The sequence below is a fragment of the Eutrigla gurnardus genome, assembly GCF_963514095.1.
Source record: "Eutrigla gurnardus genome assembly, chromosome: 3".
Taxonomy (NCBI): Eukaryota; Metazoa; Chordata; class Actinopteri; order Perciformes; family Triglidae; genus Eutrigla; species Eutrigla gurnardus.
The window spans coordinates 31,001,799-31,018,006 of record NC_139917.1 but is presented as its reverse complement, the minus strand read 5'-3'; the positions used below and the strand labels follow the sequence as shown (position 1 = coordinate 31,018,006).

Sequence of the window (16,208 nt, the reverse complement as noted above, 5' to 3'; positions counted from 1 at the left end):
CTAGGAGGGGGGGAGACAGAAGACAGCAAGAGAAAGTCAGGTTGGGTCGGCGGGGCGAGACGAGGAAAGAGAAAGTGATTGTGGGAAAGAGAGAGAGACACATCGTGGGGGGAACAAGTTAACAGATCTGAGGTCAGGGGAGAGTAGGCGCAGGTAGGTTGGAGGTCGGAGGTCAAGCGGCGGTCAGTACGGAAGGCTGACTGAGCCTCAGCCGCTCCCCTCCCCACCCTAACCCCCCCTCCCCCTCCCCAAGTAACTGTCCCTTCACCGTCACCACACTGGGAGAACTGGGAGAGCTGGTGACGAGGAGACGCCACCATGAGCGACCAGAACGTCGTCAAGGAAGGCTGGGTCCAGAAAAGAGGTGAGGAGGCTTCACGTTTTCATCTATAGCGGCTGAGATAAATGTGTTTTTATGGGCCTCAGAGCTCCGATGTTCCTTCATGGCTAAGAACACACACTGTAGTTTATTTTGACTTGGTCTCACACACACACACACACACACACACACACACACACACACACACACACACACACACACACACCGTCCTGCTGCTACAGATACAGATATTACAGGTATTCCTAAATATAACTATAATAAAGCGTTTGGGGAAAAAAAGTTTGATTTAATTTAATGTAGAACAACAAACTGTTAAGGGCTTACTTAATATTTCCAAGAGGGTATAGAATATAAAAATGTTCAAAAACCAGTGCACTCGAGCTCATAATTAATCCGCCACAGAAAATAGTTCCCAACAAATCCACTATTTCCTCCTATTTGAATAAAGGGTGTTAAAAAACCCCCAGCTGATTTAGGAAATGACTGAAACTTTTTAATGTCTTCAGAATGAACCAATGTACCGCAGACAGGTTAGCAAGAATAAAGAGACGGAGTAACACATGTTGGGTTTGGTCTTCTCATTTAATCTGTAGAATAATTCTAGTCTTATCTGTAAAAGTTGCTCCTGTATGTGAATATATATGTAGTAAATATATATGGAAACATACCGTATCATTGAAAAAAAGAATAAATGTAGGAGTGCTTGAATTTAAAGGTGACTTTATGTTGTTGACTGTAAAAGATCAAATGGTAAATGCCGGCTTTGCCTTCCAGAAATAGATGATCACTGTACAGTTCACTAAAATTAACCAGGGTGTTAGTCAAGACCGCTTAAGTTAAGTCCCAAGCAGTTTTGAGAAGCCACTGCTGTTAATACTGAAAGTCAGTGGTGATATAAGGTCACTCAGTTCAGTCCTCCTGGATTTAGAAAAGCTATTCAATTATATAACAAAATATCCTGAAACAATGTTACTGTCCACACCTTTTGTGCATGAAAGTAAGTGGAGGTGGATGCTTGGTTGTCTGCCTTAGTGGAGAACTGACAGCAGAGCATCCTCTCCAGCAGCCAGTCACTGACATCACACGTTCCCTTTTTCCTTTTTTAGCTTGGTTTTATTTATTTATTTATTTAATAAATGAATCCTATGAAACAGAGAAACCTTGCATGGTCAATGGACATTAGACAGCCAGTTCCACACACCCCATGGTGCATTATTGGCCCTTTTGATTTAAGTTTGACTTAATATTTTTCTGATAAATGACTGCTATGCATCTAAAACGAAGTAAAGCAGCAAATCAATCTCATTTGAAAAGCTGCAAACATCTGTTTATTTGCTGTCAGTTGACAGTCATGTCAGTCATGTGTGTCATACTTTATTTCCCTGAATCTCTCTGGTTGAGGATGTAAGATGAATCCGTCTGAAGACTTTTCTTGTTCAATTCAGCGAACTGTGTGGAATGTTACTGTCAAATGTGCATAAATGCAGAAAAGGTGTCAAATAATGGAGACCCCCATCATCATCGTCATGGCAGCCATGTTGAATCGTTTTGAGCAGGATTGTACAGCCTGGCTTTAAAGTGCTTTTCTTTACGTTTTCCCCTCAGATGAAGGTGTTTACTGTTCATACAGCCGACATTAACGCACTGAACAGAAACAACAATGTGAGCCCAGCTCGTAGAAATCACTTCTCCTTTCAGGATTTCAGAGGAAGCTGATTTATACAAACCTGACGGTTGGATTGAGACACGGCTGGTTGCTCTGGTCACTGTGGCCGTCTGTGTTTGTGCTCGTTTTAATGGCTTCATGTCTCTCAGTGTGTCCGTCGTGGTTTTGGTGTTTTGTTGTTACGATGGACGGGAGACATACTCCGTTATTCTCATTTTTTTAGTTTTCATCATTGAGCTTACTCTGTCCTTTTAGTGTTTAGGTGGAGATGTGTGTCGTGCTTCAGGACATCTGAAACCAAATTTAAAGATTTCATAAGCACCCGCCCTTCTCTAGATCTGTGCAGAGGTTACAGATTGATTGGTGGATGGTGTCATGTTATTTTTGCTTGAACTTGGTTGGAACGAGCACCATATTCTGATTTCCAGGATAAAATAAATTTCTTTGTTTTTTCCGGCATGTATTGTTAAATAGATGCACAATATGACCGGGGATGTGATCTAAAAGGGTGAAAAGAGTTTTTCACTTCAGCTGATGAGGGAATCGAACCTGAGGCAGTTATGTTAAAGGATATTGTGCTTTTCTAAAATGTTACGTTTCTACGTTTAAAACCTGTGAGGCTAACATTAGCAGAGCACGCCAGCACATCATTAACTAGCGTTAGCATCTCTGTGCTACGCTAACTACTGAAGCTATACCGAATGTCTACTGTGCTGTTTTTGCTTTTTTTAGGAACAGTGTTGTTCCTTCATTTCACGGTCTCTGTGATGTGGTGCTTCTCTTTCACACTGTCATCTGTAGCTTTAGCTTCTATTTTTATCTTTCTAACCTGTTTTTACTGCTGAATCACTTTGACATCCTGGATATATCCTTCAAACGCATATTGTAGACCCTTCTGTCTGCTTCTCTCTGAAATCCCTTTTTTTGTTTTTCCAAAGATTAGATGATATGTATTCAGGGAGCTCAGTTAGTGACAGTGTGGGCTCCTTGGTAGCTCTGATGACAGCTTGGCATTATAGCAGAATGGGGGCGGGGCTTAGAAAAGGGTTTGCAATCCCGGTTTTTACAAGAAATGAACATATCTCACCAATGTATACAAAGATTTCTATAAATGGACATGTCCTTTTTGGAAAGTGGCCGTTAAACGTGACAAGACAGAAAAATGTTTTTCTAAAGATTGAATACTTTTTGCTGTCTGAGATGGTCAAAGAGCCCTTCCCACGATCGTCCACATCTTTTCCATTTCTGAGCAGCTCGTCCATTTCATTTGTGCATTGCATCATGGGACAAAACAAATAGTAATACCTTTAAATATGCTTTAATTTGTAAATGCATCAATGTAAACACACTTCCTACGGAAACTGGAAGCTGAATCTGGTCTGCACCTTTCAGTTGTTATATAGTCACTAAGAGTGCATCTCTGTAGAGCTGAACACAAGTTAATACCCCCCACCTGTTAAACAAGACGCGTCTGCACTGAGACATTTTATCATTAGAAGTTATCTGAAAACGGAAACGTCTTTTGTGACCGACTGACAGAAAGTTGCATTTGTTATTACGTTTAAAACACGAGATGAATTCACTGTTAACGGGCGTTCAGGAAAATCCCAGCTCTTTTTGGCAGGCCTTCCTCAATCGGAAAAAAGATTTGTTTTCACGCAGCCCAGCGTGGACGCGGTTCTGAGCCACCCTGTCGGCCTGAAGAACAGCACCGCCAAACAATGGTTGTTTACCTGCCAGGCGGGCGAGCGGAGCGGGGCAGACTCTGCAGGGCTGCAGGCCAGTCTGAGCTGCTCTTGGCTGGTGCGTTATTTCCCACAGTGATTTTAATGTGTGTTTGTGTGTGCTGGAGGTGTGTTTGTCTGCTCTGAGCTCGGGGGCTGTTGGCTGGCTGGCAGGCAGGGGGAAGTTTCTCTATGGCACTATGAGCTTACAGAGGATGACCTAACACTCTGGTTCCTTCCTCTCTGGCCCCCACAAGTCCCTGGATTGTTTATTGCACCTCTGTGTGCTCTTATAACGCAGTCCTAAAGGCCGTCTTAGAGAAACGAGCAGCTCGCTGCGCTGTTTAAGATCAAAACTCACGAGTTCACACGCCGTTTTTACTTTTTGGGGAAACACATAAAAGTCACAAGCTTTAAACGTGGATTATTCTTCTCAGTTTCACTTTTCAGAAATGGTATTAATATGATTTTATTGTCACACCGATGGATCCGTTGCAACGGAATTAGCCTACGTAACAAATGTTAAGGTTGGGGTCCACTGTAATGTGATGTACTTCCTGTTGAACAGGATGTTGGGTGGAGCGTAGCACAGCGAGGAATCAATTAAACTGTAAAACCAATGGGAAATCAGTCAGAGTGAAAGGTCATTGAGTTGATAGAAGAACAAAAGGAGCAACTAATCTTACACTTGCTTTAACAAACCCACCAGGACTCAACACAAACTCTTAAAAGTCACCAAAACTTGCCGTTTTCAGACGCCTTGTATTTTGAGTAATTAAGGTACGCCGTTGTACGTCAGCTTAATGATGAAATGTAACCTAAAAGAAAAAATAAGCTTCATCACAGGAACCAAAGAAACACTTTGAGTTTTATCTGATACTTTACAGAATTTTAATCTTAAGTGATAAATATATTTAGATGTTGAATGGGGGTCTTTAAAATGGAAAGGTTCATCCTCTGGAGGGTATGATTTGAGTGTACTTCCTCAGGACAGATTCAGATCGTGAAACTATTGTCGTAATGTGAATGTAATTCTCTGTAAGATAGATAGATTGGTTGATTTACTGTATTAATCCCAAACTGGGAAATTATTTTGTTACAGCAGTCAGCTGTCCCAAAACAACAGTAATGTACAGTGAATTTACACATCACACACACACATACATGAAAATACAGCAAAAGAATACACAATATAAATTATATATTTGAGTACACTACAAATATACAAGACGACGACAACTCCAGTATGAAAATATAAAATATAGAAATAGCATAGACATACCACATATACATTATACACCAGGCACTGTGCAATTGGCTGCTCAAAGAAACGAGGTATTGTGATAGTCTGGTCCGAGGAAAGTCAAAACCAGAACTATGCAGCTGAGAGTTGCACCGAGGGGAGGTGTTGTATGGAGTTATTGATCCGGGCAGGAAAGACTTCCTGTATCGGCCCTTGTGACCCTGAAGCTGAATCAGTCTGTTAGAGAAGGAGCTCTGCCGTCTGTCCAGTAGGTGGTGGAGAGGATGCTCAGGATTATCACCCAGAATGCAGTTTGTTCAGTGTCCTCCTCCCCCGACACGACTTCAAAGGTGTCTGATTTGCAGCCAATCACAGAGCCGGCTTGTGTGTAATAAGTAAACAGTATGTTTGATAATGACTCCAATATTATATGAGCTGATCTACAGAAAATACATCTAAATTATTAATCACAACTTTGCTTGTTGCTCCTTTAACTTTTTTTTTTAATTGATAACAATTTCAATAATTGGTTTGAGGCAAAGGATTTGCTGCTCTTAAACTTAATATCTCGTGTATCGTACTGTTCAACCAAACAAGTCATTTTAAGATAATCTTCTGAGTATTTTTAACACAGCATTTTCCCACAATATTTATTCATATTTATATTTACAGACTAAACAATTACCTAGATAACCTTGTGATAGATGTGTTGACGTGGAGTGAAATCGTTACCGGCCGCCTTCGTTTCTAACGACGTGCCTGCAGGTTCATCCCACGCCGTTGACTTTCCTCTTCCTCTGACGCTCATCAGCTTTTAAGGAGAACTGCCGGCCCGATGTCTTGAGTTGTCCGACTGCATCCTATTCCTGTCGCCGTCATCCTCGTCCACACGGCTGCTCTGAAGCCGCCGAGTCAGCAGACGTGCGAACGCATGCGAGCGGCGTTTCTTCAGAGTTTGATTGGCTGGATAGATGCTTGATCACTAATGCAGACCTCAACACTTTGGTTCCAGGCTGCGTGGCTTGTGAACGGGCATCGTTTTTCTACAGTATTTGTCAAGAAAAAGATTTCCTCCTCGGATGAAAGAACAGCGTTCACGCACGTCCTGGAAAACCTGGAAATCCAGTTTTCTAGTCGTTGAAAAACACATGGAATATGAGAGGGAAAAGTAAAATATCCTGTGAACTAATGTTGCCGTCTGAAAGAGCCAAGTTATGTTCAGGATCATATAAAGGTTCAAATCAGAACGTGTTGATGTGGAAACACGGTGAATACAGGTCACATGGTCATGACATTACACGACGTGAACACACTCGCACGAACGGTACTTACTTTCCTCCGGTGGCATCATCTCTTCAAACGCATTGCTGCGTGTTGTTAAGGTGAAATGGACGACAACGTGACATGAAATGTGTTACTGCCAGGGTTCCTACGGGTGCTGGAAATCCTTGAAAACACTTGAATTTATGTCACGTGATGACATCTATGATAGAACAGAGAAAAGAAGATCTCCATATTTGAGGGACTGAAAACAGCATTTCCTGACATTTCTTTATGAAAAATGACTTTTGATGATGAACAGATGATGAAAATAGTTGGTGATTATATTTCTGTGGATCTGTTAGTGGAATTAGTTTTCCTTTCGTGGTCATCATGTTGGTTGTTTATATCTCTTTTAGCAACTTAGGAGGGGGCGTTTACATTTAAGTTTACTGCTCCAAGGAACCCTAACCCCATCGTCTGTGGGACGAACACCTCGGTCACCGCTAACATGTCACACTGATCATGTAGTGAAACTATATGACGGCTGGATGTAACTTTCTTTCTTCCTCCCTCCAGGTGAATACATCAAGAACTGGCGACCGCGCTACTTCCTGCTGAAGACGGACGGCTCTTTCATCGGTTACAAGGACAAACCGCAGGACTCTGACCTGGCCTACCCGCTCAACAACTTCTCTGTAGCAAGTAAGACCGGCGAGCAGAGGCCTTGTTGTTGTCGTCATTGTTTTCATACTCTGGAACAAATCCCTGCAGCACACCGTACGTCTCTCTCTCTGTGACGTCCAGAATGTCAGCTGATGAAGACGGAGCGGCCCAAGCCGAACACCTTCATCATCCGCTGTCTGCAGTGGACCACGGTCATCGAGAGGACTTTTCACGTCGACACTCCTGATGAGAGGTGAGCCTTCAGCCTCCTCCTCCTCGACAGGTTTCCTCACAGTCTGGAGGGTTTTTAAATACGTTTGGCTTAATTTAATGCAGTGAGTGATGAAAGAAAAATGACCACCATTTCTATTTATAAGTTGCATTATTTCGTTTTTAGGATCATCGATGGTTTTCTAAGAAAACGGTTGAAATAAAGAATCTGTAAATCTCGTTTCCAGACCGACATCTTCACCTGAACTCAAGTAATAGTTCTTGGTTTCAACATACGAAGGATTTTATTTGGTGCTGAACGATAAACATAGTAGGAGAAAATAAAAGATAAAAACGTGCACCGCAACAGCCAAGAACAATAATAAAACAGAAAAATAAATACAAATATATAAACTATATATATTATAAAAAGTGTACAATATATTAGTTTTTAAAATTAGTTTTTTGCAGAATGTATGCAATGTAAAGAGATGATAATGCAGAAGATGTGCGTTGGGACAGTTGTGGAGACTTAACATTAAAGAACATTGTGTCTGAACATTTTGGTTTGAACTCCTGAAACGTGTCCACGTTCACTTTACAGATATTAAAGAAAAGAACGCATCAAAGTAACCGTGCATGTTAAATATTAATACAAATCTAAGAAAAGATATGTGAGAGGACTCATGATCAACGGATACCAGATATGAAAGGTTCAGCATAAGAAACAAAAATATAAAAATCTCTAGTTCTCAGTTCTGAAACAGTTTCTGTGGCAAATTGTCCCGACGACACAACAGAAGTCCGTCAACAAGGCAGTGAGAAGAAAGCCAGGAAACGGGGGTGTGGGGTCGAGGCCGGGCGCCAAGTTTGAAGGGTTCTCGTTCCAAAGCACGACATAATGCATAGGTCGTGTCTCGTAGGGGTGAGAATCTTTGGCGATTCATCCGATTTAACGCATTTATATCAATTATTGGTGAAGCCAAAACCATTCATTCTATTTATTTATTTTATTATTTATTAATATTTATTTCATTTATATTCAATTCATCGATGCATCGCATGAATCGGTACCTGACGTCCTCCAAACTCCTCAAACACTTGACACACATTCAAAGAATTGCTAGTATCATAAAAGCTGTGTTTTTTATTTTACTATTATTTGAGAGGAACAAACACTCCCTTTTAGAAAGGCTAGAAATCAGAAGTTTTTATGTGTTTTCTGGGATTTACAGCCTACCTTAACCACTACAAAGTTGCTAAATGTGAAATTCAAAGTATTAATATTTAGCATCAAGCAACTATTCGCTATATAAAGATCTAGACCACCCAGTTTTCAGCTATTTCAGCTGGTTCTGATACAGTGTCGTGGTTAGTTTGAACTAAACACTAGCGTGGGGCATTTCATTGTGTCCTGCAGGGACGAGTGGGCCGAGGCCATCCAGATGGTAGCCGAGTCTCTGGCCAAGCAGGAGGAGGAGGGCATCCTGAGCAGCCCCACCTCCCAGATCGAGAACGTCAACGAGGAGGAGATGGACACCTCCATCAGCCACTACAAACGAAAGGTGACGGTTCCATCCCGAACATGACACTCCTGCTTCTGAATCAAGGCACGCTGCCTTCATTTTGCATTGAATGTGTGGAGAGCCCATTTTGTTCACAACATCTCCTCTTTGTGTCTTTTTATCCAGACAATGAATGACTTTGACTATCTGAAGCTTCTGGGCAAAGGCACTTTTGGGAAAGTCATTCTGGTGAGGGAGAAGGCGAGTGGCACTTACTACGCCATGAAGATCCTCAAGAAGGAAGTCATCATAGCCAAGGTCTCTCTAAATGTCATCATGTTTCACTTTCTGCTCCCCAGATATCGTATAATCTTACATATAATCACCACAATCTACCACGACTGTATGTGTGAAACAACCGAAAAGTCATATATTTTTATAATATATTCTAATCCTTGAAAACACTTGAATTTCAATGTGGTCTTTTCAAGGTTTAAAAAGTGCTTGGATTTAGACTAAAGGTCTATAAATGTGTGTTGTATGTGATGACATCTATGATAGAACAGAGAAAAGAAGATCTCCATATCTGAGGGACTGAAAACAGCATTTTGTGACATTTCTTTATGAAAAATGACTTTTGATGATGAACAGATGATGAAAATAGTTGGTGATTATATTTCTGTGGATCTGTTAGTGGAATTAGTTTTCCTTTCATTTGTGCTCCTTCTGTAAAAAGCTGTCTCCAAACATCATGTTGGTTGTTTAGAGGACAATAACATCTCATTTAATGTGATGAACAAGTGACATCATAAGTAGACTGAATACTGACCATTGGATTGGTACAAATATGGAGTTTACCACAGCTGGAAAAGCATGGAAATGCACCTTGAAATGCTTGAAAGTGCTTGAATTTGACTTTGGAGAAGGTGTAGGAAGCCTGAATTACATCCTCGACCTTGTCGACTAAAACAAGAAATTGTCTGTCGACTAATCACCTCTTCTTTGTCCCGTTTCTTTGTTTTTTCCGATGGCAGGATGAAGTCGCTCACACGCTCACAGAAAGTAGGGTATTAAAAAACACTCGGCATCCATTCCTAACTGTGAGTATGAGCGGGTAGACCGCGTGCAAACATTAACATGGAGACACACCTGTGCTGCCGTGAATCATGTGTTGGAATAAATAAATATAAAGAAACGAGAGGCAGCGGCCCCCCTCAGCTTCAGTTCAAAGCCTCTTTTGATGAGTGTCATGCTAAGAAGGAAGGACGCGTTGAATTCAGACCACAAAGCTTCTGTTCTCAAAAAAATATATAAATGTGTTTGAAACAAATGGCGGAGCTCTGCTGATTTAGAAAAAAACGGTGTATGTATTTTGTTGCAGTCTCTGAAGTACTCGTTCCAGACGAAGGATCGGCTGTGCTTTGTAATGGAGTACGTCAACGGAGGAGAGGTGAGACATCAATGAATCTCTCTTTATTTAAAAGAAGACGTTTGAAGCTGGCAGATGTTCCGTCTTATTTCAACGTGGAAGTTATTTCAAGGAGTATTGAAGAATGACGACGGTGGGATTCAAAGACCTTCGACAGAAAGCAGCCACTCCCGTCTCACGGTCTTTATTTGTGGAGGACGGGCGTGTCTGCACTGTCGTGAGGGTTTGTTAATGGTATCGATTTATCAATTTCAGGGAATTAGAGAAGCCAAATATCATCAGAACGTTAATTTCTTGATTTTATTAAGAATCCTTACATTTTTGAGAGAATGTGGGATTTTAAATAACACTCGTGGTGAATTTTCATTATCGGAATAATCGAGAGTGACTTGAAAAAGCTCGCTGTCGTGGCAGTGAAGTGAAAAATAGAGCCAAAATCTTCTTATATATCTTATCCTTCATGTATGCAGGCAGGTCTTATGATTTATTATTATTTAAGATTATCTGTTGGTCACTAAAACTAATGTTTTGGATGATTATCGCGTTAATATGGCCAGGATCATCGTGACCCGACGTTTTCATATCGTCCCCACGGCTAAACATGAACATTAATGTAAATCAGCGCCGCCGGATGAAGGGTGGAGGTTTCAGGTGGAGGGAGCTGCGAGTGAGAATAAAATAGATCTTAAAAAAGCTGCACCAACCCTGAGATGTGTGTCCGTTTGAATAAAGATTCTCCCGGGTTCCACTGCAGAACACATCCAGTAATGTCGATGCTGATTGTCAGGTTTTCACCAGACTGACTTCATACAACGGAGATGTTTGAACTCTTTCCTTTTCCCCCTGACAGCTGTTTTTCCATTTGTCGAGAGAGAGAGTATTTTCAGAGGACCGCACCCGTTTCTATGGCGCTGAGATCGTCTCCGCTCTAGACTACCTACATTCTGCCAAGATCGTCTATCGTGATCTGAAGGTAAAGCCCACCTGAGGGTCTGGGAGGAATCTCATGTTTCATGTTGAACGTGTGGAAATATAAGGAAACACAACAACCAAACAAAGGGTGGTCTTTTTTTAACCTGTTCTCGTCCTCTTCGTCAGCTGGAGAACCTCATGTTGGACAAAGACGGCCACATCAAGATCACAGACTTTGGCCTCTGCAAAGAAGGCATCACCGACACTGCCACCATGAAAACCTTCTGTGGAACACCGGAGTACCTGGCTCCTGAGGTCAGAGGTCACACGAAACAGAACGTGAAATAAGAGGATTGTAATCTGTTTGTTTGAACCCCAGACGTCGGTTTTGTTTGTCACCGAGCACGAGTGGAAGTACCCCGACGTGTAGTTCCTCTCAACGGCACCTAAATGTTTTCTTAACACCAAATTTGAATGTCAGCGACCAATTTCACTTCCTCTAATGTGATAAATGGAGGAGATTCTGAGAGTTAATTTTCCCGTTAAGAGGATATGAAAGCGGATATCAGATATGTCAGGGTCAGAAATGGACATATGTCTGAACGGTCCTCCACCACAAATAGATGTTGTTATTTTGCATGACGGGTTTGTTTCAACCAGACGGCAGAAAGAGACAACGAAGCCCCTCGGAGCAGCGGCTGAATGATAGTAGAATAAAATCAATGCTGCTGGTCAAATAAACTGGGGGCTGAGCATCAGTACGTGTGCAGATTTAAAGTGGGAACTCTGTTTCAGGGTCAAGTATTTCACAATAATGCACAACGCTCTTCTTCAAACTTCCCAGTGGAGGTAGGAGGTCAGTCTCCGGTCAGCACTACTGGAATATCAGCTGAACGGACTGGTCACTGCAGAGGAGCCCAGGTGCTCCGCCCTGGTTCAATTATCACCACAATATGAATAATAACCTTTACTTAGTGCATGCCTTCACCGTGATGACACGCATACGGTTGTGGACCCAACCAGAGAGGAGTCGCCCCCTGGTGGCCAGCAGAGAGAATGACAGTTTAAGGCACTTCAGCTTTGACCTCCTACCTGCAACACTGGATTAATATATTAATAATATTAAAATTCTTGTTCTTTTTGGGGCCAAAACTCTTTCAAATGCAAAAAACACATTTGGCGTTTGAATTATTCTGTTTTTAACTCAACAGAATAAGTGATACAACTTCAACGTTTGTTTGATAGAAATGCTGATAACATGGTTGAAACGTGTGTGTGTGTGTGTCTGTGTGTGTGTGTGTGTGTGTGTGTGTAGGTGCTGGAGGACAACGACTACGGCCGGGCGGTGGACTGGTGGGGTTTGGGCGTGGTGACGTACGAGATGATGTGCGGCCGCCTGCCGTTCTACAACCAGGACCACGAGAAGCTGTTTGAGCTCATCCTCATGGAGGAGATCAAGTTCCCGCGAACCCTGTCGGCCGACGCCAAGTCGCTGCTGTCGGGGCTGCTCATCAAGGACCCCAACAAACGGTACACACACACACACACACACACACACACACACATTTTCAGCGGGTCCTCCCCCCATCTCTCTCCCCTCATGTCCTGTTAGACAAAACAGCTCTTCTACTTCCTGAACTTTACCCAAACAATCAAAGATTTACAGTCTATGTACAGGGTTGGTACAAGTGCTGGAAATCCTTGAAAACACTTGAATTTTAGTGGTGGTGTACGAAAGGTCTTGAAATGTGTGTTGTATGTGATGACATCTATGATAGAACAGAGAAAAGAAGATCTCCATATCTGAGGGACTGAAAACAGCATTTTCTGACATTTCTTTATGAAAAATGCCTTTTGATGATGAACAGATGATGAAAATAGTTGGTGATTATATTTCTGTGGATCTGTTAGTGGAATTAGTTTTCCTTTCATTTGTGGTCCTTCTGTAAAAAGCTGTCTCCAAACATCATGTTGGTTGTTTAGAGGACAATAACATCTCATTTAATGTGATGAACAAGGGACATAATAAGTAGACTGAATACTGACCATTGGATTGGTACAAAGATGGAGTTTACCACAGCTGGAAGGGGCTGGAAAAGCATGGAAATACACCTTGGAATGCTTGAAAAGTGCTTGAATTTGACTTTGGAGACGGTGTAGACCCTGTATGTAAGACATTGGTCCGTCTGTCCGCTGGACTCTGGGTGGCTGCAGGATAAGTCCTCCTCCCCAGCTACTTCTCCAGCTCCCGGGGGATCCCGACTGGTTCCCACGCTTGACGGGGAGATAAACTCCATCCTGCTCGGCATACATGCACTCATACACGTATATGAAAGGTTGAGTTTTAGGAAAACCACCTGACCCCTCAGGATCCTGTTTCTAACTCACAAGATGGAAGATTAAAAAGAAATACTTCTCCGGTTCACTATTTTAAACCCGCCATCTCGACATTAAGAAGAGAACAAAACAAAAAACCTCCTTGTGATAATTGTTATTCAGTAAAAGTGCCGTTAGACAAAAGCTGGCCGGTGGCTGCTGTTAATTTCCCACTCTGATTGTCCCGGAGGCGTTTTCTGTCTGCAAATGAAAAGGCTGGTGAAAAGAGGCGACTGCAGCTTCACAGAGCGAACCTGCTCACCCCGGCCAGTTATTTTAGGATTCGTAGCAGGTGGATATTCTGGGTCCATTGATGGAGACTTTGTTTTAAAAAAAAAAACAAGAAAGAAAGAAAGAAAAGCAGCGTCTTGATGTCTGATTTCCTCGCCGTCTGACAGGCTGGGCGGCGGACCGGATGACGCCAAGGAGATCATGCGACACAGTTACTTCAACGCCGTCGACTGGCAGGACGTCTACGACAAGAAGGTGAGAGCAGGATTTAGCTGCTGAGACGTCATCCGAGATCTTCAGTGCATTCAAACAGCCTACCTGAGATATTCTGGGATCAGGGTTACCTCATTTATTTATGTATTTATTTAAAGGAGCCTGGGTGGGATGTATAAGACCAGAATAGAACAGAAAAGACAAAGATTACCTCATCTCTCTCTCATTACGACAGCAAAAAGCATCACGTCCTTGTAAACGATTCTTCTTCTTTTATGTTTAACTTCATTTAGATTCTTTTTTTATTCCAAGTCCTGAGAATCAGAATCACAAAGGAGTTTATTGCCAAGTTTGTTTTCACATACAAGGAGTTTGCCTTGGTGTTCAGTGTGCACGATATTTACAGAGAGTAAAAGAATTAACAACGTACTGCAGTCATACATAAATACACTTTTTTTAAATAACCATTAATGGAAAAAAGGACACTATATATACACATGTAGCCATATATATATATATATATATATACTATTTAAAAATAATAATATGTGCAAGAGAGAAGGACTAGGGAGACTCCCAGTCAAAGCTCAAATATGTCCGACTCGGCACAAAGACGTGGTGGAAGAAGTTCTCAGATTAATTTACTGAAACAAAACAATACTGTCGAAATCCTCTGTTAGGAAGTAAAAGTACAAAAGTATCCGTGTCAAAATAGTACTCATTATTAATACATCATCATTCATTTGAGGATGTTTTGTATCACTCTGAACTCTAATCCCGCCCACTTTTTAGAGGTCTGATATAATGTGAAGGATTTGATTTAAATGTGACTTAAACAAGAAGTGGAATATTTAGGAGCACAGAAGCTACAGACGCTCGAACGTCTGTTTCACTACAACTTACAGAACAATACTTGTGTACTCTGTTACTTTATAATAACACAGAAGTGCCTGAAAGAGTGCAAAAAAACCCTCCAAATGATGATGCCGGTGCTGATTTAAGGGATTTAAACATTGACCATCTGAGTCGCCTCGCGTCACTGACGCCGCCTCCTCCTACTTCCTGTGTCGTTGCAGCTGGTCCCTCCGTTCCAGCCCCAGGTCAGCTCCGAGACGGACACGCGCTACTTCGACGAGGAGTTCACAGCACAGACCATCACCATCACTCCGCCGGAAAAATGTAAGCACGTCTTCCACAGACACACAACTCACCAGATACCGGCTGTTTCACGCAGGGTTGGTACGGTGCTGGAAATCCTTGAAAGCACTGGAATTTGAACGTCCACTAAGAGTGCTTGTTTTTGCCGCCGACAGATTGTTATTATGTGTCTGACAATGTTATGGGAACGAACCCCGACGGAGAAATACAGTGATTTTCTTTAGCTTTCAAGAAAATACAGATATTTGTTTTAAAATAAAGGGAGGGAAAATTAAAAAGTTGCCTGAAAATTCTACTTAGAGCGCCGTAGCGTCTCCAACACATCTCGTGTGAGTCGGCGTTAACTTTAGCTCAGCCTCCGTTATTAAACAATCTGAATAACTTTGTTGTAAATGGACGATGACAGGCTTGCTAACGGCGTCTCTTCGTCTCGCTGCAGATGACGAGGACGGGATGGACGCGGCGGACAACGAGCGAAGGCCTCATTTCCCACAGTTCTCCTACTCAGCCAGCGGGCGGGAGTGACCGCTCCGGCCCAGACAGCCAGTGTCGTCCCCATTCGTGGCCATTTTGAGGAAAACACGTAGCCATCTTAGGAAAAAAAAAAATACCAGTCTCCCCTCTTTTTCTCCTTCTCTGCCTCCTCACAGACGGGGAGAAAGTCTTTTTAGGGACTTTAAAAGAGGTTTTTTGCACAGTGGGATAGACTCCAGCCGGTCTCCCCACACTAAAAAAAATAAAATAAGTCTCCTACATTTTCAGCGCTATTTACTGCAGAAGGCAATGTTTTTGTTATTTATTTTTTTCTCTCTCCGTCAGTATTAAGTCGTCGTCCCGGGTTGCTTTCATCTTTTGTTTTGTTGTTTCTGCCCCCCCCCCCCCCCCCCCCCTTGTGTTTTAGTTTTTTTTTTTCTTCTTTTGACTTTTTGCACTTGGTTTGGAAGAGCCGTTTTAGGGAACAAAAAACCAAAAATGTTGCCTTACGTGTGCAGATGTTTCGTATCATACCGACAGGGTGTTTTTGTTTGTTTTGGGGGTTTTTTGGGGAGAGGGCGGGGCGGGTCTTCGGGGTGGTTGTGAGAGGGGTCATTCTTAGTTGAGAATAAGTGCATGGCTCGTGGTTCACTCAAAAAAAAGAAAAATCTACAAAAAAAACAACAACAACAACAATATCTTCTTTCTCATACATTTGCCATGGCGGCGCACATCCCCCCCCCCCCCCCTCCCCCCCCAATCCCATGGCAATGAAAGTCGACAGAAAACAAACGGAGGACA

The 16,208-nt window shown here is 42.3% G+C and overlaps 1 protein-coding gene across 1 annotated transcript; it reads left to right on the top strand.

The window, feature by feature from the left end:
• akt3b (v-akt murine thymoma viral oncogene homolog 3b) lies at positions 1-15,688 on the top strand. The gene is made up of 13 exons (XM_084005599.1): positions 1-364; positions 6,813-6,938; positions 7,041-7,152; positions 8,530-8,674; positions 8,801-8,932; positions 9,649-9,714; positions 9,996-10,064; positions 10,894-11,016; positions 11,142-11,270; positions 12,271-12,485; positions 13,730-13,817; positions 14,852-14,954; positions 15,373-15,688. Exons 1-13 carry the CDS (start codon positions 319-321, stop codon positions 15,456-15,458), a joined length of 1,440 nt encoding a protein of 479 aa, XP_083861725.1. The 5' UTR covers positions 1-318; the 3' UTR covers positions 15,459-15,688.
• Positions 15,689-16,208: the final 520 nt, after the last annotated feature.